This window comes from Chelon labrosus, assembly GCF_963514085.1.
Source record: "Chelon labrosus genome assembly, chromosome: 14".
Lineage (NCBI taxonomy): Eukaryota > Metazoa > Chordata > Actinopteri > Mugiliformes > Mugilidae > Chelon > Chelon labrosus.
The window spans coordinates 2951802-2977153 of NC_140347.1; the positions used below are offsets into that span (position 1 = coordinate 2951802).

General features: G+C 42.8%; 3 protein-coding genes across 4 annotated transcripts in view; 2 read left to right on the plus strand and 1 right to left on the minus strand.

Annotated features, from left to right (window-relative positions):
* LOC311498919 (uncharacterized protein) overlaps window positions 1-25352 on the plus strand; it is a 227553-nt gene that overhangs the window by 166413 nt on the left and 35788 nt on the right. The gene's annotated exons all lie outside the window — the stretch shown is intronic.
* LOC311498940 (lactoylglutathione lyase-like) lies at window positions 2705-7050 on the minus strand. The gene is made up of 6 exons (XM_084559739.1): window positions 6933-7050; window positions 5379-5461; window positions 5135-5275; window positions 4099-4166; window positions 3912-4001; window positions 2705-3010 (listed from the first exon to the last, which is right to left on the minus strand). The coding sequence occupies exons 1-6, from the start codon at window positions 6999-7001 to the stop codon at window positions 2883-2885; spliced, it is 579 nt and encodes a 192-aa protein (XP_084415865.1). The 5' UTR covers window positions 7002-7050; the 3' UTR covers window positions 2705-2882.
* LOC311498943 (uncharacterized protein) overlaps window positions 13766-25352 on the plus strand; it is a 34956-nt gene continuing 23369 nt past the window's right edge. For both annotated transcript variants that reach the window (XR_014699433.1, XM_084559742.1), the window contains exon 1: window positions 13766-14073. The gene's annotated coding sequence lies outside the window, so the exon portion shown is untranslated. The remainder of the gene's footprint in view (window positions 14074-25352) is intronic.

The window sequence follows — 25352 nt, forward strand, 5'->3', positions numbered from 1 at the left end:
TTTGTGCGTGTTTCTGTTGCTCACCTGTGAGATTTGTTCTACTTCCAACACTTTTTATTCTTGATAAGTCGGGTGTTATTCTATATTCTAACATGTCTTCTGCTGCAGGTGTGAATCCTCTTTGAGCTCCAGATTAATCCGCTGCTAAATATAGTTCTACAACGACAAACCTCTTCCTTCCTTCTTGTTTGTTATTTGGGTGATAATATAGAGCTTCTCTTTTAATAATAAATCAAACTGTAAATCTGAGGTGTTTTTAAAGATTTACGTCATCTGTAAGAACCTGTTACATAAACATAGACTAACATCAGACTTGTCCTTTAAAATGAAACTTACATATTGTCATAAAATCAAACAAACCAAAGTCTGCTTCTAGAAATTGACGTTTAACCCGACTAATTTGTTCTGATGTTTTCTTTCACGAAGAATAATTGAGAACCAAATTATTACTGTGTAACGAGACAAGAGACAGCTACAGTTACTGGGATGGACGTCAGATCAAATTGGACCCTTTTTTTTAATCATGTGTTAACTGCCAATGAATGTTCCTCCGAATACCTGTGTGCCTTCGTACAAATAAAGATGACTAACAGTGTTGCTGCTGTGGTGAAAGGTGCAGCTGTCATGGTGTGTTTCTTGAGACGTCCTGCAGAGAAAATCTACATCATTCGTTTTTAAAGACTTTCTGACTTTGATGCAGGAAGTTGTCTCTGTTTTTAACTTCAGCGATACCTGAACAAAGCCTTTATTATCAGAGATGACGGTGCGCATGGAAGCAGGAGTTATAATCTGAATTTTGCGCAGATCTCTAAAATGACTAATGTCAGGGTGGAGGTCAATAAATAATAATAACTAAATGTTGTACCCAAGTCATGACATACACACAACAAACAGCACTGTTCATGGTTCTGAAACAGCAGTAGGTAGAGCTCCATTAGAGACAGCAGAGATCAGATCAAGTGTTAATTAATACCAGGTGTGAACACAGGAACTTAAAGATGGACAGGTGAGGTCGGATGTTGATGTGAGGTGTGACTGAGGCCAAAGAGAAAACGTTTGCACTCACGCACAAAAACAGAGAGACTGTTATGATTTAGAATTTTTAATATTTCGTGTGATCCTGTTTGGTTTTCTTTGTGTTTCCTGTTTTTATAAAGTTCGTCCTTGGTGTTTCTTGTCTGTTTTTACTTCCTGTGTTTTTTCCCCCTTTGATTGTTGGAATGGTTTCTCCCTGTGGCTCCGCCCTCATTAGTCTCACCTGTGTCTCATTAACCCCTCTGCCCATGTCACTATATTTAACTTTGCCTGTTTCGGTGTCTGTTGTATTTCCTGTTTTGTTTCCTCTTTTCTTGTGGTTTGTCTTTTTTTTGGTCTTCACCAGTTTCTTTTGGATTTTCGTGTCTGGATTACACTGCCATCCCTGCAGCACATTAAATTCTGTTTTTTGTGTTTCTATTAAAGTCATTTTGTCCCCTTAGTGTCTAGTACATGGGTCCTCCCTCCTTTGCTACTATACGTGACAGAGACACAACACTACAACAAACACTCTTACATATTGATGCAAATTGTACCAAAATCCATCCATGCACTGTCTTTTTGGTGGCTTATCATATGACCGTCCTCGTGTTGGGGACTTTGTTTCATGTTGTTCTGATCACTTTAAGCAAAAACTGAAGTCAAGTCTTCAGAAAAGCATCAAATGTGACTTTCATCGATGGAGATCTGTCTAAATGTTTAACCTCCTTAATGTAAGGAATGTGTGAGGAACCAGGGAGCATTTAATCCACTCCTCCTTGCTCTGCGCCTTCATCTCCCAGTTGATTTACACTCTGAAATCACTGTTGCAGCCGTTAAATCCTCCCAGAGAAGAAAGCGGCGTCACTTCCAGCTGAATGGAGGATTAAAGGCTGACAGGCCTGGGAACGACTCTGCGGGCCATAAATCCGGCCCCGGTCAGCCGACACGGTTCTCACGCCGGGACGCCGCTTTGAAGTGACCGGTGGTAAATTAGGTGACATGAGCCGGGTCAGCGTTTTACATGCAGGCAGAGACAAAGAGTGAGGAGCGGAGGACAGGAACCGGCCGGAGGCTCATACCGAGTCTCTTCATCAATACTGAAACTGGTTCTGAGAAAGTTTGGGAAATTTTATCTTTAACTTTTATGTGGAGGAACTGAAACCATCACTGTCCCAGTCTGAAGCTTTTCTGTCATGAAACCTTTCAGTGCTGGTTTTATCCATTATCAGTCTCTCATGTATCATGTCCCTACTATCATGTTCTTTTTATCCAGAGGCATGCATGACTATCTTGTGCTCTCTTTTTTTCTCTTCTTCCTCTTCCTCTCTATAGTCAGCCTCAAGCAGATCTAGCAACATAAAAGGCTGGCCTCAAGCAGATGAGGCCACATAGGTGCCAAAGGTCTCCTGGACCAATCAGATTGTGTGGACATGTCTTAATGTGGTGATGGACAGAAGAGTAACAGTAGTCATACAGATCATCTGAGCACCATAGAGTTTAGTTAGTTTACAACTAAATGGCTCTGATTGGTCGGAGGACTATCCAGTTGATGCAGAGATTTATTTTTTCTCTGTATCAGTTGAAACACGCCTCATAATGAAATCCAGATGTTACCAAACTGTGATTATTATTTTGAGTCTGAGTACAACAGAATGGTAATTTATGTCTTTATCAATAGTTGGTCACAGGTCGGTCACATTCACGTTGCCAGATTGAGGAACATCCTGCTCCATCATGATCTCTTTCTTGTCCTTTTAGATATTTGAATGTGAACAGATTCACAGAAACCTCTTCTTGTTTTCAGTCTAATTAATTTTTATTTTTTGCATAGAAAATGAGGCCAGATGTTTAAATGTTCAGAAACACTAATTGTCCTCTGATTGTGACACTGATGTGCTTGAAGGCGCCAGGGAGGAGGTCATTGTGGCCGGACTTAAAATCTCGATCCAGTATCCGTCGGGGTCCTGAATGAAGGCCAGGTCCTTGATTTTACCTGTGAGGAGGGAAAAAGGTTTTAACAGTTCAACAGTCTGATTTATTCCCAGGACAAGTTCTAACCAGATATTTTATTGGTTCATCTCCCAATAAGAATCAAGTCTGTGAGAGTCGCCTCCTGGTGGACATAGTCATACACCAATCAGCCATAACATTATGACTGTCTAGGTCCTCCTAACCTTCTTCTTCTTCCTCTTCCTCTTCTTAATCTTCTTCTCACTTCTTCTTCCTCTTTTTCCTCTGCCTCCTCTTCTTCCTCCTCGTCTTCTTCCTCCTCTTCCTTGTACTATTTCTTCCTCATCCTCTTCCTCCTGCTCTGCTTCTTCTTTCTCTTCTTCCTGCTCATCTTCCTCTTCTTCCACTTCCTGCTACACTTTTTCTTTCTACTCTCCCTTCTCCTCTTCTTCCTCTTTCTTCTCCTATTCTTCCTCCTCATCTTCTCCCTCTTCCCCCTCTTCTTCCCCCTCTTCTTCCTCCTCCTCCTGTCTCTGGCTGTCCTCCTTCCTTGGACCACTGTTAAGAGGTACTGGCCACTTCAGACCAGACCAAGATCTAGAGCTGCAGCTCTGGAGATGTTCTGATCCAGTCCACAGTCTGGTCCTTTTAGTCAAAGTCAAATTCTTCCTCATGAACATTTTTTTCCTGTTTCTATCATCAACTTTGAGGACTAAATGTTTAACTTGCCGCCTGTTTTACAATATCATAATGTTGTGGCTGATTTGTGTCTTTTATTTCATCAGTTCCTCATCTACATCTAACTAATGACTGCAGCTTGATATGTGCTGCCCTCTACAGGCAGTTTGAGGGAAGGTTGTAAATCTAATAATGATGATTATTATTGTTATAAGGTTAAATACATGGTAACCACAGGTTTTTATTTCTGAATAAGAAGAACTCACCTGAGTCTGGTTTCTTAACAAACGTCGCTCCTTCCCTCTCAAACACTTTGCAGGCGGCCTGAACATCAGGAACAGCGATTCCAATGTGACCTGGAGCCGCAACACAAACAAACACAACAAAGCTAATTTAAGCTATTTCTTCTTCGCTGTCAACGAAATTAACTTCAACTTTAATTAAACTTCTCACCAAATCCATGCGGCTCACTGTTCCCGTTGTGGTACGACAGGTTTTCATCTAACTGTGAGCCCCAGTTACTGACAGGAAGAGAAATAATATTTATTATTATTGAAGTTATAAGAACACACAAGTCTTTGAACATATCTTGTAAAACTGTGACACAAAAGTATGTGGATGCCTGAAAATACATGTTCATTTCTGGCTTATACTTGGAAGACAAAGAGACAAAACAGCGTCCACATACCTGTGGTAATATACAGTGCTGCTTGAAAGTATTTTAGTCCTTCGGAATTCTATACTTTTTCATAAAAATGACTCGATAATAAAAGATTTTCCCACAAATCCTGAAGATAGACAGAGAGAACCCAAACACATGAAACAGGAATATTAGACTCAAAATGAGCCAATATTACATATCAGGGAGGTGCTCCTCTAGGATTAAATCAGAGTCCATGTGTTCAGAAGTGTTTCCATCAAAGTAATGAGACTCAGGTGTGGTTCAGTTCCTGGTTTGGTTTAAATAAATCAGGGATTTGTCTCAGTCTGATCTTCACAACACATGTTTATGGACAAAGGAGCTTTCTGAGGAGCAAGAACAAGATGAATGTTTAGGAACGGCCAAGTCAAAGTCCTGACCTTAATCCAATAGAAATGTTGTGGAAGGACCTGAAGCAAGCAGTTGATGTGAGGAAACCCACCAACATCTCAGAACTGAAGTGGTTCTGTTCTGAGGAATGGGCTAAAATTCCTCCAAGCTGCTGTAGACCACTGATCAGCTGTTACCAGAAACATTTAGTTACAAGGAGGTCACAGCAGATACTGGAAACAAGGAGGACATGATATGAACACATGATTAATTTTCAAGTATATTTGTTTTTCATGTGTTGGATTGTGTTCTCTGTGTGTACTTTCAGGACTTGTGTATAAATCTGTTGAAGTTTTGTGTAGTTTTTATGTAGAACTGTAAAAATTACTCTTAATCAGCTCTGTAGTAAATATAAAGACATGCATCAGGGTATTTTTGTGCGTCATGGTTTTTTCGTACTGTGTGAGCTCTATGGTTGCTCTGCGGGAGAAAGTCCAAGCTGTCCTCTCCTTGATGTCTGCCGGGATGTCTGACTTGTCCTCATAGCCCAGGAAGTAGAGGGTGAATCGCATCGAGGGGAAGTCGATCTTCTGCAGCAGCCTGGAAACCACAGAGGAAGTCGGGTCGGGTTAGGAGGAGGAGGAGGAGGAGGAAGAGGTTTGAACCAGAGTCTGAACGGTCAGGGACCGGGACGGGGACTTACGTCATGCCCAGGACTCGGGTGTAGAAGTCCAGAGACCGAGCCGGGTCCTTGACCCTCAGCATGGTCTGCTGCATCATGTAGTCCTGCAGAGAACCAGAACCAGTTTTAGCTTCTTTTAGCTCCACGTACATGAGGAGGTGGAGGAGGAGACCAAAGCAGAGCTCCAAGGAAAAAACTGTTAAACTGGAATCATGAGTCTTTTCTGTTTCATTCTAGTGCTTTTTGTGTTTTTAGTTTCATCTTTTTCAACTTCTTTGGTTAAGTTCTTTTGTCAATTCATGCCTCTTTCATGTCTAGTGCTTTAGAGGCATTTTCCATCTTTTTTTAAAGCTCATTTTGTGTCTTTTTTGTGTAGATTTGTGTGAATTTGTTTTGTCTGTTTGGAGTCACTCTGCAGCTTTTTGTGAGTCATTCGTTCCTTTGTACAAGTTTCTTTCTTTGTCTCTTTGTGGTATTTTTACTTTTCTGTCTGTTTACAGGTATTTTGCTGAATTTTCTTCTTCATTTGAACTCATTTCTCATTTCTCTGTGTTGGTTTTATCAGTTCTGTTCTATCATTTCAGTCTGTTTAGTCATTTTGTGTCTTTTCCGGTGATTTCATGACTGTTTGTGCTCATGTGCGTTCTGTTTCTGTTGGTTGTGCATTCATTTCACTTTACACTGAGACATTATTCAGATCTTCTGACCCCTGGACCTCTGTGTCAGCATTCGACTACTTTATAGTTATGGGTCATTCATTCATTCATCTTCTGTAACCGCTTGTCCTGTGAAGGGTCGCAGGGTCTGCTGGAGCCTATCCCAGCTGTCATCGGGCAAGAGATGGGGTACACCCTGGACAGGTCTCCAGTCTATCACAGGGCAGTTATGGATCAATCTGCAAAATATGTTCTTCACTAAATGACTAATTGGGCAGCAGAGTGGTGTGGTGGTTAGCACTGATGCCTCACAGCAAGAAGGTTCTGGACTCTAATCCAGGCCGACTGGGCCTTTCTGTGTGGAGTTTGCATGTTTGAATTGCGACCCAGTGACCCTCCAGAGAACAAGCGGTTACAGAAAACGATTCAATGAATGACTAACTGATCTGAAAACAGAAAAACAGCTCAAAATGTCAGTAAAACAATGTGATGTGACACTTTCTACATTATACAAAGACATTTTATCCATTGCTAATATAAGAAGAATGAGTTAGAGTAAAATTAAACACATATAAAACACTGTACACATTGTTCTAATAAACTTTTCTTCACCAGGGAACCAGGCAGTAAAACATGTTCCAGCTAAAGAACCTACTTCCCCTCTAGGGCCTCACCTTACTGTAATTATATGTGCAGAGATTTCAGGACTTCCACGTCTTTAAGACAAAGAGAGTTGTGCTCTGTGCTCTGACTGGAGGTTTCTGCAGGTCCATGACTAAAAGTATTTAAAGTGTCGGCCTGGAGGCGTCACAGCTGACAGGTTAGACTGGATTACAGCCTCTGTCCTGATCTGCTTCCTGAGCTGGAGACAAAATAAAAAATAAAAAGACATGAAACATGAAGAAATAAAGGTCCAGACCTTAGTGGACGAGTGTCCCTCTGAGCAGGCGGCAGATACAGCCTCGTCCGACAGCCCGGTACCTGCCATGACTCAGGTCAGACTGACGGATCATCCACCTTCCTCCCTCCCACCTCCCTTCCTCCTCCCTCCCTTCCTCCTCCCTCCAGTAACTACCTCCTCTGGCTCCGTGCTGCCTTCAGGTGCAGCTCTGGATGATTCTCACGTTACAGGAAGCTTGTTGTTAGAGGAGGAGCACTCACAGACTCTCAAGGAGGGACGTCAAACACACTTAGTATAAAAATTTCTGACACTCTGAAACTCAAAATAATTTAAAAAAAATCAAATATTCAGTTTTTTAAGTTTTTTCAGACGTGCTGACAGCTTCATTATGAGAATACGCTTTTTATTTATGCAGTTTTGGGACATTTTCACATTTAATGTCACATATTTAGCAGGTTTTTTTATCTTTCATCTAACAGTCATAAGACAGTTTTCAGCAGAAAAATTAATATTTTACTTTTTCATGGAGTCCGATTAAACTGAATGTCCAGTATTTTGCAGCAACATGAACATTTTTTGGGTTTTTGATTGTGAGGAAGGAGAAATCCAGATAGTGCTGTTATTTCTGAGAGGCCTTGAATGCCGCATGTTGTTGTTTCTCATGAAACCAAAGAAAAAATGCGACTGAAGCTTAACTCCACCATCTCTCACCCACATCACATCTGAGCTGCTCCACAGAGCGTGAACAGAGGCTGAAATTAAAAAAAAATGAAACGTTGACGAGTTTATTGTGCAGATGTAGGTCAGAGAGGAACAGAGAGGAGCTGCAGGTCTGGACAGGAAACAGGAGGAGGAGGATCAGGTTGGACCTGTTTATCAAAACTGTCATAAAATATATGAACCTCATGAGGAGGAAGAAAGATTAGTATTAATTTAATAAAACCTATTTGTGTTAGACACTAGTTTATTACTACTTTCATGACTTATGTCATCATTATAGAATATGTGTGTGTATATATATATATATATATATATATATATATATATATATATATATATACTATATAGATAGATAGATAGATAGATATACACCGATCAGGCATAACATTATGGCCACCTTCCTAATATTGTGTAGGTCTCCTTCTGGTTGGGGGGGGGGGGGGCTTTGAGGGGAGGAGTCAGGGAGTGTCATCAAGGAGTGTCATTGCTATGGGGTGGGGGTGCCTGGTCTGGTCTAGGTGGGTTCTACATGTCTAAGTAACATCCACACCAATGAATGCCAGGTCCAGAAGTTTCCCAGCAGAACATTGAACTGTCTCTAGATGGTCAATGTTATTTACTTCTACTGTCATAATGTTGTGGCAGGTCGGATTTATTAATTTCACACCAACTTCTCCCACCTGACCTGTTTCCCACCTCATCTTCCTCACCTCTCTACTCACCTCCCTCATTTGTCTCCTCATTTATCTACAACTGCTCCATCATCTATTCTCCACCTGATTGTCTTCGTTCCCTTCACCAGATCTTTCCATCACGTCATAGTCTGTTTGTCCTCTCCTGATATTTGACCTCTGCCTGTAAATCTGCAACTTGATTTTTCCCTGATTCTTTCTGCCTTGTGTGTCTGACTTATAAGTGAATTTAAATTAAGTGACTTTTACCTGCCTGTCACAGTGTTTTGTATTGATTGCATCACAAAAGATTGTCCCAACAAAAATAATATATCGTCCTGAGCCATTATGTACTTGCTCATCGAAGTGGCAACAGGCTCTTGCAGCTTAGCTTTCAGGCCACCGATGTCCTCTGGGTCCATCACATGGTCTGATCTGAGAAAGGACACACATAATGGTCATGGTGAATGCAAAGCATCTACTGTAAAAATGTGTTTCTTATTGTGTTAACTGTCTGTGTCTATTGTGTTTATCTTGTTGTCATATGTCTGAAGGTGAAGGTTCTCAGTCATTTAGTTCTAGTGGACTGGTGAGGTTGAGGTTTAAATAGGAAACTTTGTGGGCAACCCATCAGAAACTGGATTGACTTGTTTCTGTTAACGACCAGAAACTGGTGCAACTAGTGTCCATTAACGGCTAGATACTTACCTGTCATTGTCCCTGTCCTCTTTCTCTATGAGTAGTGCTCTAATGACCCATTATCAGTCATAGGCTCCACTCTCAAGGTGTAGTTTGAGGTTGAAACTTCTTAGGGACAGAAGTTAAAACTTTATTGTAAACTGATTATATCTCAGTCCACCTCCTCTGTTTAGAGAAGTTTTTTTTCCAATCTGACCTAAATGGCTTCCTTCACCAGTTTCTTGTTGTTAACAGAAACCAGTCAAGACAGTTTCTGATGGGTTCTACCCACAGAGTTTCCTATTTGAACCTCAAACTTACCACCAGTCTCTTTAGAAACGAAACATCTTCTCAAAAAACTCTACAAGTCCAGTTGCCTATTAAACACTTTTTGGATTCATCTGGTTGTTATTCGAGGCCAGAGTATCCAGACTCTGTCACTGTTGTTCTCACATTCGGAACAAACCACTTTCACATCTTTGGTTCACTCTGATTAGATATTGCTTGTCACATTAGGGATTGGGGTGTTGTTTATTGATGTGCTTTCATTGTGGTTAAGGAGTTAGGGTTTTCTTTTGAGATTTCATTTTTAGAAAGGACGCAGTCTATGTGTTTAATTTGGTTTTGTTTTACTAATTTCTTTGTTTTTTTTCAACACCCCTTGTCCAGCCTTAGTGCTGTACATTCTGTTAACCTTTAGTCATTTCACAATAAACCTTAATTAACAATCTTCACACATTCTTCATCTTCCTTTTTATAAAGATAAAGATAAAGAGCCTTTATTTGTCATTATATTATACAAGTATCATATAACGAGATTTCATGGTCAGACATGGAGGGTCGGTCCTGAGCCCTAACACTTGCGCACGCCGCCACTGTGGGCCAACCTGACCGGTGCCTAACACCTATTCTGTGTTTTTCGTTGTTTGTTTTGATGATGGGAGTACCCGGAGAAAACCCACGCAGACACGGGGAGAACATGCAAACCCCACACAGAAAGGCCTCCGCCCCGGGGATTTGAACCAGCGACCTTCTTGCTGTGAGGCACAAACGCTACCTCCTGTGCCACCGTGCTACCCAAGACGTCAAACACATCACTGTCACAAATGCACCGAGGGAATGGACACAAGTATGGACCAGTATATTACAATATCATCTGTATACAAATGGAGACATATTAAAGTTTTCTTTTAAGGCCTCAAACACATCACTGCTGCAAATGCACCATGGTAATGGTCCCCGTGTCTTCCTTTAGTTTAGTCACAGTCCCTTTGTTATTGTCTCTCTGTGTTAGCCCTGTGATAGACTGGAGACCTGTCTGGGGTGTACCCCGCCTCTGGCCCGATGACAGCTGGGATAGGCTCCAGCAGACCCCTCGACCCTTAATAAGAACAAGCGGTTACAGAAGATGAATGAATGAATAAGTTTTCCTGATACAATGATGTAGCAGTCATTTCAGTCATTGACAACACTAGAGGGTTCAACCGGAATGTTTTTCTCGACCAAAATGGCGACTTCTATTGCTTATATAAGTAAAAATGCAGTAACATAAAATAAAATAGTATAAACAAAAAATATAGAAGAAAATGAGTCCAAATGAAAGTAGGACCCAGAATTCCACTGTCCATGTAATCTTCATGTAGTTAAAATGAGTCTTTATTATATTGTGAGAAGGTTTCAGCTGCAGAGACTCAACTCTGATCATATAATCATTTGACATTATTTAGGAGACGCTGTAGATGAAGTTTATTCTGTGTTTTTCTTTCAGAGATCAGCAGGATCCCAAAGAACAAGCACTGACCAATATGTTTGACAGAGAGAACTGATGGGACTATTTCACTGATTATTAGAATGAATTCCTCTCACTGGTGATAGCAGGATGTGTCTTTTAATGCTACAACAAACAGCATGTGAGCAGCTAGAAATGGAAAGTTAGAACAGCAGGTGGATTCAGAATTCAACAAGTTTATTGTCATAGACACAGCAAAGGTTCCACTGGGCAATGAAATTCTCCCTCTGAGAGTTCCCTTCACACTAAACTAAAAGAAACAACTAAACTAAACTAACATGAAGGAAATAAACTTAGTCTAAGCTTCGAAAAATAAATCAATGAAATACTGTCAGTACTGTCACAGTGGTAGGACAGTGCCAAAGATATGTGCAGATGAGGCAATGAGATGGTTTGTGTTAACAAGTTGAAAGTTGCAGTCAATGGGTGATGATTGAGTGATTCAGTAGTCTGATGGCCTGTGGATAGAAATAGTTTTTTAGTCTGGTTGGCCTTGCTCCCACACTCCTGTAGCGTCCTTCCTACTTGTTCTGGACTCAGCACCTGGAGAAGAAAACTCCTAGAAGTCTCAATCCAGATGAGGCAGAATTTAGAAACTATTGAAGAAGTCCTCAGCATCAGCACAAGAACATCATCTAAAGACAAATACTTTGTGGTCATCCTACTACAGTCCCTGACAAAAGTCTTGTCACTTATCCATTTTGTAGAAACAACAGTTTATAACCTGACTTTTAATTAATCCATTGGTTTTAGAAATGGCTCATATGAAAGCTAAAACCCTCCCAAATTATGTTTGATATACTAAAATAAATTTGCTTCACTGAAGAAAGATTGATCATTTAATGAACACAGAAAGGTCAGATTTTGGCAAGACAAAAGTCTTGTCGCTTGGGTACAAGTTGACCCTAAGTGCCCCTCAAATATATGTATTATCAATTTGTTTTACAAGCAATGGCTAATTACAATCCCAACAGCTTTTGAAATAATGTTTTGGTGCCAAACAAAACTGCTGAAAAGCATTCTAACGTTCACAGCTTGGTAAAGCCCACTGAGTCAGTTTTTGCAAAGACAAAAGTCTTGTCGATTGTCATATGATGCACCCAATCCTAGATTACAGCCTCAAAGAATAAGAAAAAGATTTGAAGAGACTGGAGATGTTTTTGACAAGCCCAGGTCCGGCAGACCCCGCAAGACAACTGCTCGGGAGGACCGTTTGTTGGCTCGAAAATCCAAGGCCAGCCCCTTTTCCACTGCAGCAGAGCTCCACCAGGCCTTGTCACCTCAAGTCCCCGTGTCAACCAGAACAGTTTGTAGAATTCTGTCTCGAAATGGTCTCCATGGTAGAATCAGTGCCCAGAAACCAGCACTAAACAAAAGGCAATTAAGAAAACGTGTGGCATTTGCCAAGGCCCACAGCCTGCTAAAAGGATGGACGCTGGAAAAGTGGCAGAAGGTGGATTTCTCAGATGAATCTTCGGTTGAATTACATCACAGCCGCCGCAAATATTGCAGGAGACCTACTGGAGCTCGCATGGATCCGAGATTCACCCAGAAAACAGTTAAATTTGGTGGCGGAAAAATCATGGTCTGGGGTTACATCCAGTATGGGGGTGTGCGAGAGATTTACAGGGTGGAAGGCAATATCAGTAGCGTAAAATATCAAGAAGTATTAGCTACCTCTTACATTCCCAACCATAAAAGGGGTCAAATTTTGCAGTAGGATGGTGCTCCATCGCATACTTCCATCTCTAAATCAAAGTTCCTCAAGGCAAAGAAGATCAAGGTGCTCCAGGACTGGCCAGCCCAGTCACCAGACATGAACATCATTGAGCATGTCTGGGGAAGAATGAAAGAGGAAGCATGGAAGACGAAACCAAAGCATCTTGATGAACTCTGGGAGGCATGTAAGACTGCTTTCTTTGCTATTCCTGATGACTTCATCAATAAATTGTATGAATCATTGTCGAACCGCATGGATGCAGTCCTTCAAGCTCATGGAAGTCATACAAGATATTAAATATGGATCTCACAGCACCAGTACTTCATTCACTGATGTTATGCATCATATTTTTGTATTTGAAGTAAATGATTTGTTCAATTTTCACATTACTTTCTGTAGGCGACAAAACTTTTGTCTTGCCAAAATCTGACCTTTCTGTGTTCATTAAATGATCAATCTTTCTTCAGTGAAGCAAATTTATTTTAGTATATCAAACATAATTTGGGAGGGTTTTAGCTTTCATATGAGCCATTTCTAAAACCAATGGATTAATTAAAAGTCAGGTTATAAACTGTTGTTTCTACAAAATGGATAAGTGACAAGACTTTTGTCAGGGACTGTAAAGCAGAGCAGACTGAACACTGTGCATCTTTCAGAGGCTCAGCAGCAGAAGACTGACTGAGGATTTCCCTGCACATGTGGAAAAGAAGTTCCTCATTTAATGGCAGCTTCATTTCAAACAGGATCACTGATGGTAATCCAGTTAAAGTTTAGTGATTTGTAAAAATAAAGTCAGACTGTTTAATGACTGAATGAATTTACTGGAGGGAAACATGAAGAGAAGAATTAGAAATAATCTCCTGAATCCTTCAATTGAATGAAGCCAGTTCAACCTTTAAAACAGAATGACTAAATGTTGATGGAGGGATTTCTGAAGCTCTCTGCTGAATGATCCGATTCCTCTACAACAGCGCCACCTGCTGGAAAACCTGCATCACAGCATGAAGACAGAGAAAAACAAAGAGTTTTATTTCCTGTTCTGGGGATTTCAGAACATGTCAGCACATGAAGGACAGACTGTTGACACTCTAAAGAAGTCTCTCCAACTCAGAGCAGCTTTTCACTTTCACAGCTGCTTACATTTATTCTTTTATTGAACTTTTGTGATTGATTATAATTTACACAAAAATAGAGAAAGAAAAAATAAAATGTGAATCTTTTTACTTTAAAGTATAAATAAAGTAAATTGTAATTATTTCAGTAAACTCTCTCCAGCTGGAGTAACAACCTTCAACACTGTATTCTTCTTGTTTTATGGTCGATTTTATTCTGAAGAGACTTTGGACACACCTCATTTCCTCTCCTGTACAGAGCCCAGGTGAGTTTAAGGCCCCGCCCACTAAAACTACCTGTGAACGGAAGAGAAGCAGCTTCTTTCCTCCACACACGAAGGTAGAAAGAGTCAGTAAATCAACCTGAGGTGAGTTCAGCAGGTGAGAGTCCAACATCTGTAAATGATTAACTGGATCATCATCATCTTTCTTCATCTTTAACTGAAACACGGAGGAAACGTGGCCTCAGGTTAGAAACCATTTCAAGTTGATCAAGTTAACCTGCTTTAAACATTTAATGTCATTTAAAAACGATGCAGACAAACTTCCAACATGTGGTGTTTGTAAATGACTTTAATCAAATGAGATCAGACTGGTTTCCTCTCTAACGCTGCTCTCCTGACTATTAGTTTCTGTTCACTTAAACCCAACCGACTCATCTAGAGGACAGATATCAGTAGATCTGCTTTAAGTTCTGTTTTTAAAAGTTTACACAGCTCAATAAATAAAATGAATACTAAAAACTGGCAGGTTAATTCAGATTAACAGATGTGTTGATAAGGCTGGTGTTATGGAACCAGGAAGTGAATTCTGGTGAAATGATCAATGGTGAATTCATCTGTTTATTTAAATACTTTAAGTTGTTTGAATATCTAAAAGAAAAAAGAAAAAACTATTAAAACTGTCCTGAAACATGATTACATGCAGTATTTAAAGATGATAAAGTCAAAGTATTGATAAAAAAAATAAAACTTTTAAGTTTTTATGTTGAGTAAAACAAACAGAAAGTTAATATGAGACTTAACTTTCTACTGATTGATTATAAAACAGAGTGTAACAAGTCAAAAACCAAAACAATAAACCAGGAAGTAGACTCCATGGTGACCACTGGTCCAGGTCTCTCTGGTCCAGGTCTCTCTGGTCCAGGGATCATTGTGTTCAGTGTGGCACACTGAGAGAAAAAAAAAAAAAAGAGAAGAAGAAAAGGTATGGACATTTATTGTTTATTCATGTTTCAAGCAATTCATTATTCATTTTAAAAATCTTATTTTATGTATTCTTGTCGTACTAAGCACTCTGCTACAACAGGCTAGAATCTCCGGAGTACAAAGTGATAAATTTCACATTAAAACTGTGTGGACAAGCGCTGAGTTAGGAGGAAAATAAAAAGCGGAACTAATGGTCAGGTTTTGTTGCACTGTGGGGCTTCAGGTGAGTGACCCCTCCCTCTTCCTTGAAGAGAAGCAGGTGGTTCATGTCTTCAGTTTTTGACTCTGTTACTGTGTTTTAAAGGACAACATCGAACTAAAGAAAGGCAAAAAAGCCCCATTTGTTATTGTGGTCACTTTTTTTTATTTATTTTTTTCAAAAATGTTTTATGTCATTTTAGGTAGTTAATATCCTACTGATGTATCTACTAGTGTCAGTTTTTCTATAGGGCAGGGCACAGTGGTGTGGTGGTTAGCACTGATGCCTCACAGGAAGAAGGTTCTGGGTTTGAATCCATCTGGGGCCTTTCTGTGTGGTGATTCTAAACTGGACGAAGGTGTGAGTGTGAATGGTTGTCTGTCTCTCTGTGTTAGCCCTGTGATAGACTGGAGACCGCCTCTGGCCCAATGACAGTTGGGATAGGCTCCAGCCCCCCTGCCACCCTCCAGAGGGCAAGTGGTTACAGAAAATGAATGAATGACGCTATAGAAACAGGAAATGATGATTGACCGTTGCCATGACAACCGCTCTATGAAGCAGTCCTCTACAAATGTGAGAATATGATTTTTTTTTAATAAATAAGTGCAGTGTTTAATTCAACATTTCCTAGTAACTGGTGGAGGAAGAGCAGAGCACAGCATTAACCAATCACCAGTGAGTCTAGAGGAAGTGTGGGCGGGGCCTAGATGACGTGGCTCCACTCTCAGACAATACTGCTCACAAAACTCACAAAATGGTGCCACCCGTATCGTATACTGTCATGTTCGTGTTCCAAAGATAAGGCCGTGTTGTTAGCAAGTAACTTCTTTAATGAATGACTCACGTTCACACTCAACATACATTCAAATCAGGTGTCTCACATGCAGTCTTACTCTACCCCATTATATGGTACGGTAAGTTGACTACACCACCAGTACTGCCGCCTAGTGGTCAAACCTATACTAACATCCAATCATAACATCTCCCTTTTTCTAAGACAAAATGTATCAACATGATCTATCACTTTAGCAGTGTCAGTTATTTTAACCAGTTCTCATTCAGCTTAACCCTGCTACACATTTACCATATAAACAGTATATCAAAGTGCATAGACCAAATCTAAGTCAACACTAGACCAGTTAAAACACATTCACACCATCAACCAATATACATTTTGTTCAACATGTTTAACACGTATTGAATTTTCTTTTAATTATAATTCAGTCTATCAGGCTTTCTGGTTTCTCTTGTGGATCTTCTTAACTCAGGTTCAATTGGAGTAGGTGTATGAGAGTCAGTGTTACAGTCCATATCAGATGTGGGAATTGCCTGAGTTTCACCACAAGTTACACTGATCTCACTATCAGTCCCTTGAGGAATTTTTAACAGACTGCGACGATTGCGTCTAAGGATTTGTCCATCATTAGTTCTCACAGTGTAAGACCGTGGAGCAACTTCTTGCAAGACCGTCGCTTTTGTGTTCCATCCATCTGCATCTTCAATCCTGACTGTGTTGTTGGTAGTCAGTGGAGGAAGATGCTTGGTTGTTCTGTCATAGTATGACTTTTGCATCCTTTTCTGCTGTCGTAGCTTATGTTCAATCTTTGAGGGATTCTTTTGCTTTAATTTGTCATTTGGACAACTCGGCAAGGTTGTTCGGAGCTTCCTCTTCATCAGCAGTTCAGCTGGTGATAGACCGCACTGAAGAGGTGATGCTCTGTAGCTCAATAAAGCCAGATACGGGTCCGAGTCACTGTCAGCGGATTTCTTTAGGAGTTGCTTGAGAATGTGAACTCCTTTTTCCGCGTGCCCGTTTGACTGTGCATAGTGTGGGCTTGACGTCACATGCTTGAAATCATATTGCACTGCAAACTTCTGCCATTCTTTGCTGTTGAAGCAGGGGCCATTATCGCTCACCACTGTGTGTGGAATGCCATGTCTGGCGAAGACAGATTTTGCATGTGTTATGACACAGGTTGATGACGAGTTTGCCAGCAGCGCCATCTCAGGGAAGTTTGAGTAGTAATCCATTACCACTAGATAGTCTTTACCTCTGAGATGAAACAAATCCATTCCAACTTTATGCCATGGTCCTGTTGGCCCCTCAGCCACCACCATAGGCTCTTTACTTTGCTTACTCCTGTGTTTCTGGCATGTTTCACATTTACTTATGAGTGTTTCGATGTCTTTGTTAATACCAGGCCAGAAAACCGACTCTCTCGCCCTCCTTTTGCACTTTTCGATGCCGAGATGGCCTTCATGTATCCTGTGCAACATGTCCATTCTCAAAGCCTGTGGAATGACAATCCTGTCCTTTTTTAACAGCAGACCATCCCCAGTACTAAGCTCACCTCTGACATGGTAAAATTGTGGACATGAACCAACTGGCCAGGAGGATTCAGGAGCTCCGCATCCTTTGCCGTAGCCTCAGCAATTTGTCTCGACTTTGTGTCAGACACAGGAAGTGCAGCCGACACCATGTTCACGTGACACTGTATGTCCTCGTCAGTAGCACTCACACTGCTGCCTGTAGTTGCTCTGGATAGGGCATCAGCAAGGACTAGGTGTTTACCTGGAGTATATATCAGTTCAAAATCATACCTCTGCATCTTCATCATTAACCGCTGAATCCGTGGAGACATTTCATTCAGATTCTTTTTGATGATGGCGACCAGCGGTCGGTGATCAGTTTCGACTGTGAAAGATGGCAGACCGTACACATAGCCATGAAACCGCTCCAAACCATACGCCAGTCCCAAGCATTCTTTTTCGATCTGAGCGTATCGGCATTCAGATTTTGTCATAGCCCGAGATGCATAGGCTACTGGTTTCCAGTTCTCACCCTCAGCCTGGAGTAAAACGGCACCAATACCATCTTTGGAGGCATCTGTAGACAGTTTTATCCTCTTCGTGTGGTCATAAAAAGACAACACAGGTGCTGTGGTCAGTGTGTTCTTGAGTTTTTGCCACTCATGCTCATGTTTCACTGTCCATTTAAACTCGCAGTCCCTGTGCAGGAGCTCTCGTATGCATGATGTCTTTGCTGTCAGATTGGGAATGAATTTACCTATGAAATTGACCATCCCCATGATGCGTAACACACCTGTTTTGTCTGTGGGCCTTGGCATGTTCTGTATTGCATGTATTTTGTCTTGATCTGGTTGGACACCACATGCAGACAGCTTGTCTCCAAGGAAGAGGATCTCTTGAACGCCAAACTCACATTTACTCTTGTTGAGTTTTAGTCCATACCTTTGTATGCGTTCCATAACTCTGTTCAGCCTCTCATTATGCTCTTGGGCTGTGGACCCCCAGATGATGATGTCATCAATGTAGACTCGAACTCCATCCAAGCCCTCGATGATCTGCTCCATCGCTCTGTGAAATATTTCAGGTGCTGACTTTATTCCAAAAGGCAGTCTGAGAAAGCAGTGTCTGCCGAACGGAGTATTAAAGGTACAGTATCTTGTGCTGCTTTTGTCCAGTTTCAGCTGCCAGAAGCCTTGTGAGGCGTCAAGCTTCGTGAAGTAGCTGGCACCTGACATTTCACTGATGATCTCTTCACGTGTGGGTATTTGATAATGTTCACGCTTTATGCTCTCATTTAGGTCTTTAGGGTCCATACATATTCTCAACTCTCCACTCTTTTTCTTTGTGATGACCATTGAGTTAACCCAGTCGGTAGGTTCATTAACCTTTTTGATCACTCCTAGCATGATCATTCTGTCAAGTTCCTTCTTTAGGCCGTCTTTCAGTGGAGCAGGAACTCTGCGTGCTGCATGCACAACTGGTTGGGCACCTTCTTTTAACTGTATTTTATATGTGAACGGCAAAACACCAAACCCCTTGAAAACATCTGAAAAGTTCTGAACTATTGTGTCCATAGAGTCATTTACTGGGTTTATGGTTGGGATGATGCGATACACTCTCTTCACAAGCCCCAGTTCTTCACAGGCTCTGTCACCCAGAAGTGATTCACGTCCCTCATTCACAACAAAGAAGAATAGGTGGTGCACTTTTCTTTTTACTGTGACACTCAACCTGCATGTGCCCAAACATTTAATTGGCTGCCCATTGTAGTCTTTCAGTCCAGATTCTTTCTTTTTTATTTGTGGCTTCTTTTTCATTGCTTTTATATCACACTTGCTTATGAGATTTGCTCTTGCCCCAGTGTCCAATCTCATGGTGACTACAGTCCCATTTATTATTAGAGGAGCTATCCATTTATCTTCTTTAGTGACATCATTTACATTGTCTGGATTATTTATTTGTTCATTTTCACAATTCACCATCCCAACAAAGAACATGTCACTGAGATCAGGTTCCTCCACTAAGTTTACAGTTTTTCCTTTCTTCCCCTCCTTCCGTTTGGAGAAGCATTGTTTAGCAAAATGATTCTTGCCTTGGCAACTGGAGCATTGCTTACCAAACGCTGGACACTGTCTCGGCTTGTGCTGTGAGCCGCAGCGCTTGCAGTTTATCATCACGTCCTCCGACTGCTGTGCAGGCCTGGTCTGTATGCGCCGTCTCCGCTGGTACGACACTGCTCCAACCGCTGCCACGCTGTCGCCCACCTGCGCCGAGGCGACTGCAGACATCTCGCTGAACGTCTTCACGTGTTTTTGGGACAGCTCACTTGCCTGGCAGATCTTAATGGCACCTGCCAGCGTCAGCTCCGTTTCTCGTAGTAGCCTCTCTCTGACCTTTTTATCCTCCACCCCAAAGACGATCTGGTCCCGGATCATGGAGTCCTTCAGCATTGCGAAGTTGCAGGACTGCGCCTTCAGCCGCAAGTCCGTCAGGAAGCTATCGAAGGGCTCGTGCTGCCGCTGTGTACGAGACCGAAACATGTACCTCTCGTACGTCTCGTTCTTCTTCGGAGAACAGTGAGCATCAAATCTACTAAGCACCACATCCAACTTTTCACCATCATCAGGACTGTCAAACACGAACGTGTTAAATACTTCGATGGCCTGTGGCCCTGCTATCGTTAGCAGCAGCGCTACCTTTCTTGCCTCCGGAGTTGTCTCAAGTCCCATAGCTGCAACATACAGGCGGAACTGCTGTTTAAAGGTGCGCCAGTTCTCGTCGACATTCCCCGTTAGTTTCAAACTTTCCGGTGGTCTCAAATCCATGTCGCTTCCAGTTTACTCCTGGTACCATGTCATGTTCGTGTTCCAAAGATAAGGCCGTGTTGTTAGCAAGTAACTTCTTTAATGAATGACTCACGTTCACACTCAACATACATTCAAATCAGGTGTCTCACATGCAGTCTTACTCTACCCCATTATATGGTACGGTAAGTTGACTACACCACCAGTACTGCCGCCTAGTGGTCAAACCTATACTAACATCCAATCATAACATATACTAGAGTCAGTTTGACCAATGGGATGAAGTGGAGACGTGTCATCCATTTTTTTTACAGTCTATGGACTAGAACGATACCACAACACCTGTTCATGAGAAGCAATTCTGTACTAAAAGAGTTTAAAGTCATTTAAATAGGCTATACTATCTTTATTTGCACTTTTCGAACTTTATTTTGAGGGTTTACTCAAAAGGACATGCTTTCATTCATTTCATTCATATTGACCCCTGTCTTGGACCCTCTTCACTTTGCGTATCAGCCTCATGTTGGTGTGGATGATGCTGTCATCTACCTGCTGCACCATGCTCACTCTCACCTGGATGGTGGAAAGGGCTCTGTGAGGATCATGTTCTTTGATTTCTCCAGTTTAACACCATTCAGCCCTTTCTGCTGAGTTAGAAGCTGCTCAGGATGGGTGTCAGCTCCTCCATTGTCTTCTGGATTACTGATTACTTGTCTGACAGGCCCCAGTTTGTGCGGCTGGGGGGCTGCCTGTCTGATACTGTTGTCAGTAATGTGGGGGCACCACAGGGGACTGTCCTGTCTCCATTTCTGTTCACTCTTTACACTTCTGATTTCCAGTACAGCTCTGGGTCCTGCCACCTGCAGAAGTTCTCTGATGACTCTGCAGTGGTTGGGTGTATTAGAGATGGACGGGAGGTGGAGTACAGGACACTGATCGCGGACTTTGTGGAGTGGTCCCAGACAAACCACCTACTTCTGAATGTGGACAAGACCAAGGAGCTGGTCATTGACTTCAGGAAGAAGAGGACACCAGTGGAGCCCATCACCATCCAGGGTCTGGAGGTGGAAGTTGTGGACCAATATAAGTACCTGGGAGTCCACATGAACAGCAGACTGGACTGGAGGGACAACAGTGATGCTGTGTACAAGAAGGGACTGAGTAGACTCTACTTCCTGAGGAAGCTCAGGTCTTTCAATGTATGCAGCAAGTTGCTGGAGATGTTCTACCAGTCTGTTGTTGCGAGTGCCCTGTACTTTGCTGTGGTTTGTTGGGGGAGCAGCACCAGCAAAAAGGACATAAGTAGGATCGACAAATTGATCCGAAAGGCTGGTCATGTCCTTGGCAGTGAGTTGGAGACGTTTGTCTCAGTGAGGGACAGGAGGACACTGGACAAACTGCTCTCCATCATGGACAATCCGTCACATCAACTACACCAGACAATAGAGGGGCAGCGGAGCTCATTCTCCAAAAGACTGATCCAGCTCCGCTCCCACACTGAACGCTACAGGACTACTTTCCTAATAATATTAATATAATCTTTATATTTATATTATAATCCATCTTTATATTAATAAAGGAGGAGGCTCAGCACACAGCCCTGGGGGGAGCCCACTGCTCCGAGGCGATAGAGCATATGACTGTGAAATGCCGGCCACACTATCTGGCACGTGAGTTTACAGTGGTGTTTATTATGGCTGTTTACGTCCCGCCGGGTGCTAATGCTAACGATGCGCTAAAGGAGCTCCACAACAACATCAGCTCGCTCCAGAATAAGCACCCGGAGGCTTTTTACGTGATTGCGGGGGATTTCAATCACGTACACCTGACTGACACACTGCCTAAGTTCCATCAGCATGTCACCATACCAACACAGGGAAATAACACGCTGGACCGTGTTTACACCAACAAAAAAGACGCATACAGAGCCGCCCCCCACCCCCACCTCGGCTTCTCCAACCACATCTCCATCATGCTGGTCCCAGACTACCGTCCCCTGCTCAGATGCCACTCAACAACGCAGAGGACCATCACCGTGTGGCCCAGTGATGCTGTCCCCTCAGCGTGACCCCAGCAGAATTGAGGAGGACCCTCCAGAGGATTAACCCACGCAAAGCGGGTGCTGAGGGGCTGTGCACACCAGCTCACCGAGGTGCTGAAAGACATCTTCAACATCTCCCTCCAACAGGCAGCGGTCCCCACCTGCCTGAAGACCGCCACGATCATCCCCATTTCAAAAACGTCCACAGTGACAAGCCTGAATGGCTATCGGCAAGTAGCCCTCACCCCGATAGTCATGAAGTGCTTCGAAAGACTGGTTATGGCCCACATCAAGGACTGCATCGACATCACTGTGGACCCGCACCAGTATGCACACAGGAAGAACCGATCCACAGAGGATGCCATTTCTTCTGTGGTCCACACAGCACTCACCCACTTAGAGAACAAGAACTCTTATGTTCGCATGCTCTTCGTGGATTTCACATCAGCCTTCAACACCATCATACCTCAGACCCTGGTACAGAAACTGACAACACTTGGACTGAGCTCCACCCTTTGCAACCGAGTCCAGGACTTCCTAACCGACAGGCCGCAGTCTGTGAGGATCCACGATGTCTCCTCCTCCTCCATCACCCTCAGCACCGGCTCCCCCCAGGGCTGTGTGCTGAGCCCCTTCCTGTTCACCCTGCTCACACACGACTGCTCAGCGATTCACCCGAGCTGTCTGATTGTGAAGTTTGCAGACGATACAGCTGTGGTTGGACGCATCGCTCACAACGACGAGTCCGACTACAGGAAGGAGGTAGAACACCTGGAGGGTTGGTGCAGAGATAACAACCTCTGCATCAATGTGAAAAAGACCAAGGAGATGATCGTGGACTTCAGAAGGGGCAGACACCTCCCCCCTCCCCTGCACATCAGAGGGACAGCGGTGGAAGCGTCCACATCACCGATGACCTCACCTGGAGCACCAAGACTTCCTGCCTGATTAGGAAGGCACGCCAGCGCCTCTATTTTCTCAGGAGGTTGTGGCGTGCCGGACTGGGGAGCTCAGTCCTGACATCCTTCTACAGATGTGTTGTGGAGAGCGTCCTGTGCTCCTGCATCACTGTGTGGCACGGCAGCTGCTCTGCAGCAGAGAAGAAAGCTCTGCAGAGGGTGGTGAAAGCTGCACAAAAGATTGTGGGACACAGTCTATCCACCACCACGGACATCTACACCTCCAGATGCAGGAAAAGTGCCACCTGCATCAGGAAAGACCCCACCCACCCCGCACACACACTGTTTGACCCTCTCCCCTCAGGCAGGAGGCTAAGGAGCATTAAGAGCAGGACCACCAGACAGAGGAACAGCTTCTTCCCGGAGGCTGTGAAACTGTCGAACGCTGGAGGACCTCCGTAGCCCCCCCCCCCCCCCCCCCCCAACAGCCACCCACGGACACATCTGCACAGATTGCAGTTGGGTTTGCACTGTCACTTTAACTCCATTTGCACACTACCTCAATGGTACAGGACTGAATATCACTGGTCATTCATTACAGTTAACTTTTAGTGTTGATACTCTATATTTATACACTGTACAATACTTAGATAGCTAATTTTATTCTCTATACTTTTCTATATTTATACTTTTTTTTTTTACTTGTGGCTTGAATCGGGACCAGAGAAACCAATTTCGTTCCTTCACATGTACCAACATGTGTTGTAATGACAACTAGACAATTCCCCTGCGGGAAATCGCGAGAGTGATGCAGTGGCCGCAGCAGTCTGCGATACCATGCTATATTGCTGTGATAGTACGATGCTACGATGCTATGATGATGCTACTATGCCAAGATGCTACTACAATGCTATGATGCTAAGATACTAAGATGCTACAAAGCTAAGATACTATGTTGCTACGATGCTAAGATGCTACAATGCAATTATACTAAGATGCTATGATGCTAAGATACTACAATGCATCATAGCAATGTAGCATCATTAAAGCATCTTAGCATCATAGCATTGTAGCATCTTAGCATCATAGCATTCAAATAGTCATTTAAGGCCTGGTTCCTACTGACTGGATGGGTGTGAGTTTGATGTCATGCAGGGTACAACAAACCAAACAGGATGAGGAGGATGCAGTAGGCCTGGCTGAGAGAGAGAGACACTGAGAAGGGTCGTCCTTTATGCTTCGCCTTCTACAAACTGAAGGGCAGGTACAGGCAGCAGACCCCTCCCAGCTCCACCTGAAAGCCAGCATCAAATAAGGAAGAGAGTGGGAGGGATCGTCACACCCCCACCTTTAAGAGGGCTGTCCTCACTAGGATCCCCAGACAAAGAACGAGCAAATCGTAATAATTGATCGTTAATCATAATAATTTTAACAATAAAACTCATTACTCCTACCTGAGCAATTAGTTTAACAGTTTACGGCACAGTCTTACAGTTAGAAAAACATCAATATTAAACTTAACACATCCAGGCTGTAACAAGGAATCAGCGATGAAGTGAAGACCTTCAAACTGTCCTGTGAGTCCAGCTCTTCGTCTCATGTTGGACGTCACTGCAGTCTGTCTGGATCAGCTGGAGGAAAACTATACGCAGACAAATAGACATGTCAAATAATGTTATGTAACATACTGAATATAACTCTTATGAGTGTTCAACAGCTCATTATTTATTTAATTAAAAACATCATATTATATTAAATTACTCCAATTATATATATATATATATATATACTGTCATTAATGTTGTTTCAAGCCATAAACGTTTCCTACTTTATGTGATGGAATAATATATTTTTCAGTTTGACACAGTTTTAGTGGCTAACCCCACTAGCCTCCGCGTTAGCTCGCGGCTAACTCCCGCGGCTAACTCGCGGTTAAGTCCCGCGGGTCCGCAGTTAAATCCCGGTTAGCTCGCGGTTAAGTCCCGGTTAGCTCGTGGTTAAATCCCGGTTAGCTTGCGGTTAGCTCGAGGCTAGCTCACGGTTAGCTCGAGGCTAACTCCGCGGTTTAGTCCGCGGCGGTTAGCTAGCGGCTAGCTCCGCTACCTCGCTAACATACATGAGCTATGCTGGAAGGCTAGCCTAAGGCTAAAACATTGGGCGGCGAGTAGTTAACTTCTATTAACAGTTCAGCTATGTTGGGCACAAACACTTAACATATAAATAATTCTAGAAATTCACTTACCTAATAAAGTGATAGCACCAACAGAGGAGGGAGGGAGAGAGAGAG

Excerpts from the sequence above, each read along its gene's own strand:
- LOC311498940 (XM_084559739.1), bottom strand. The coding sequence starts at position 7,001 with ATGGCAGGTACCGGGCTGTCGGACGAGGCTGTATCTGCCGCCTGCTCA. Across the intron at positions 4,167-5,134 it reads GCAACCATAGAGCTCACACA|TAACTGGGGCTCACAGTTAG; the intron begins GTACGAAAAAAC and ends TCTTCCTGTCAG. Across the intron at positions 3,011-3,911 it reads TGTTAAGAAACCAGACTCAG|GTAAAATCAAGGACCTGGCC; the intron begins GTGAGTTCTTCT and ends CCCTCCTCACAG.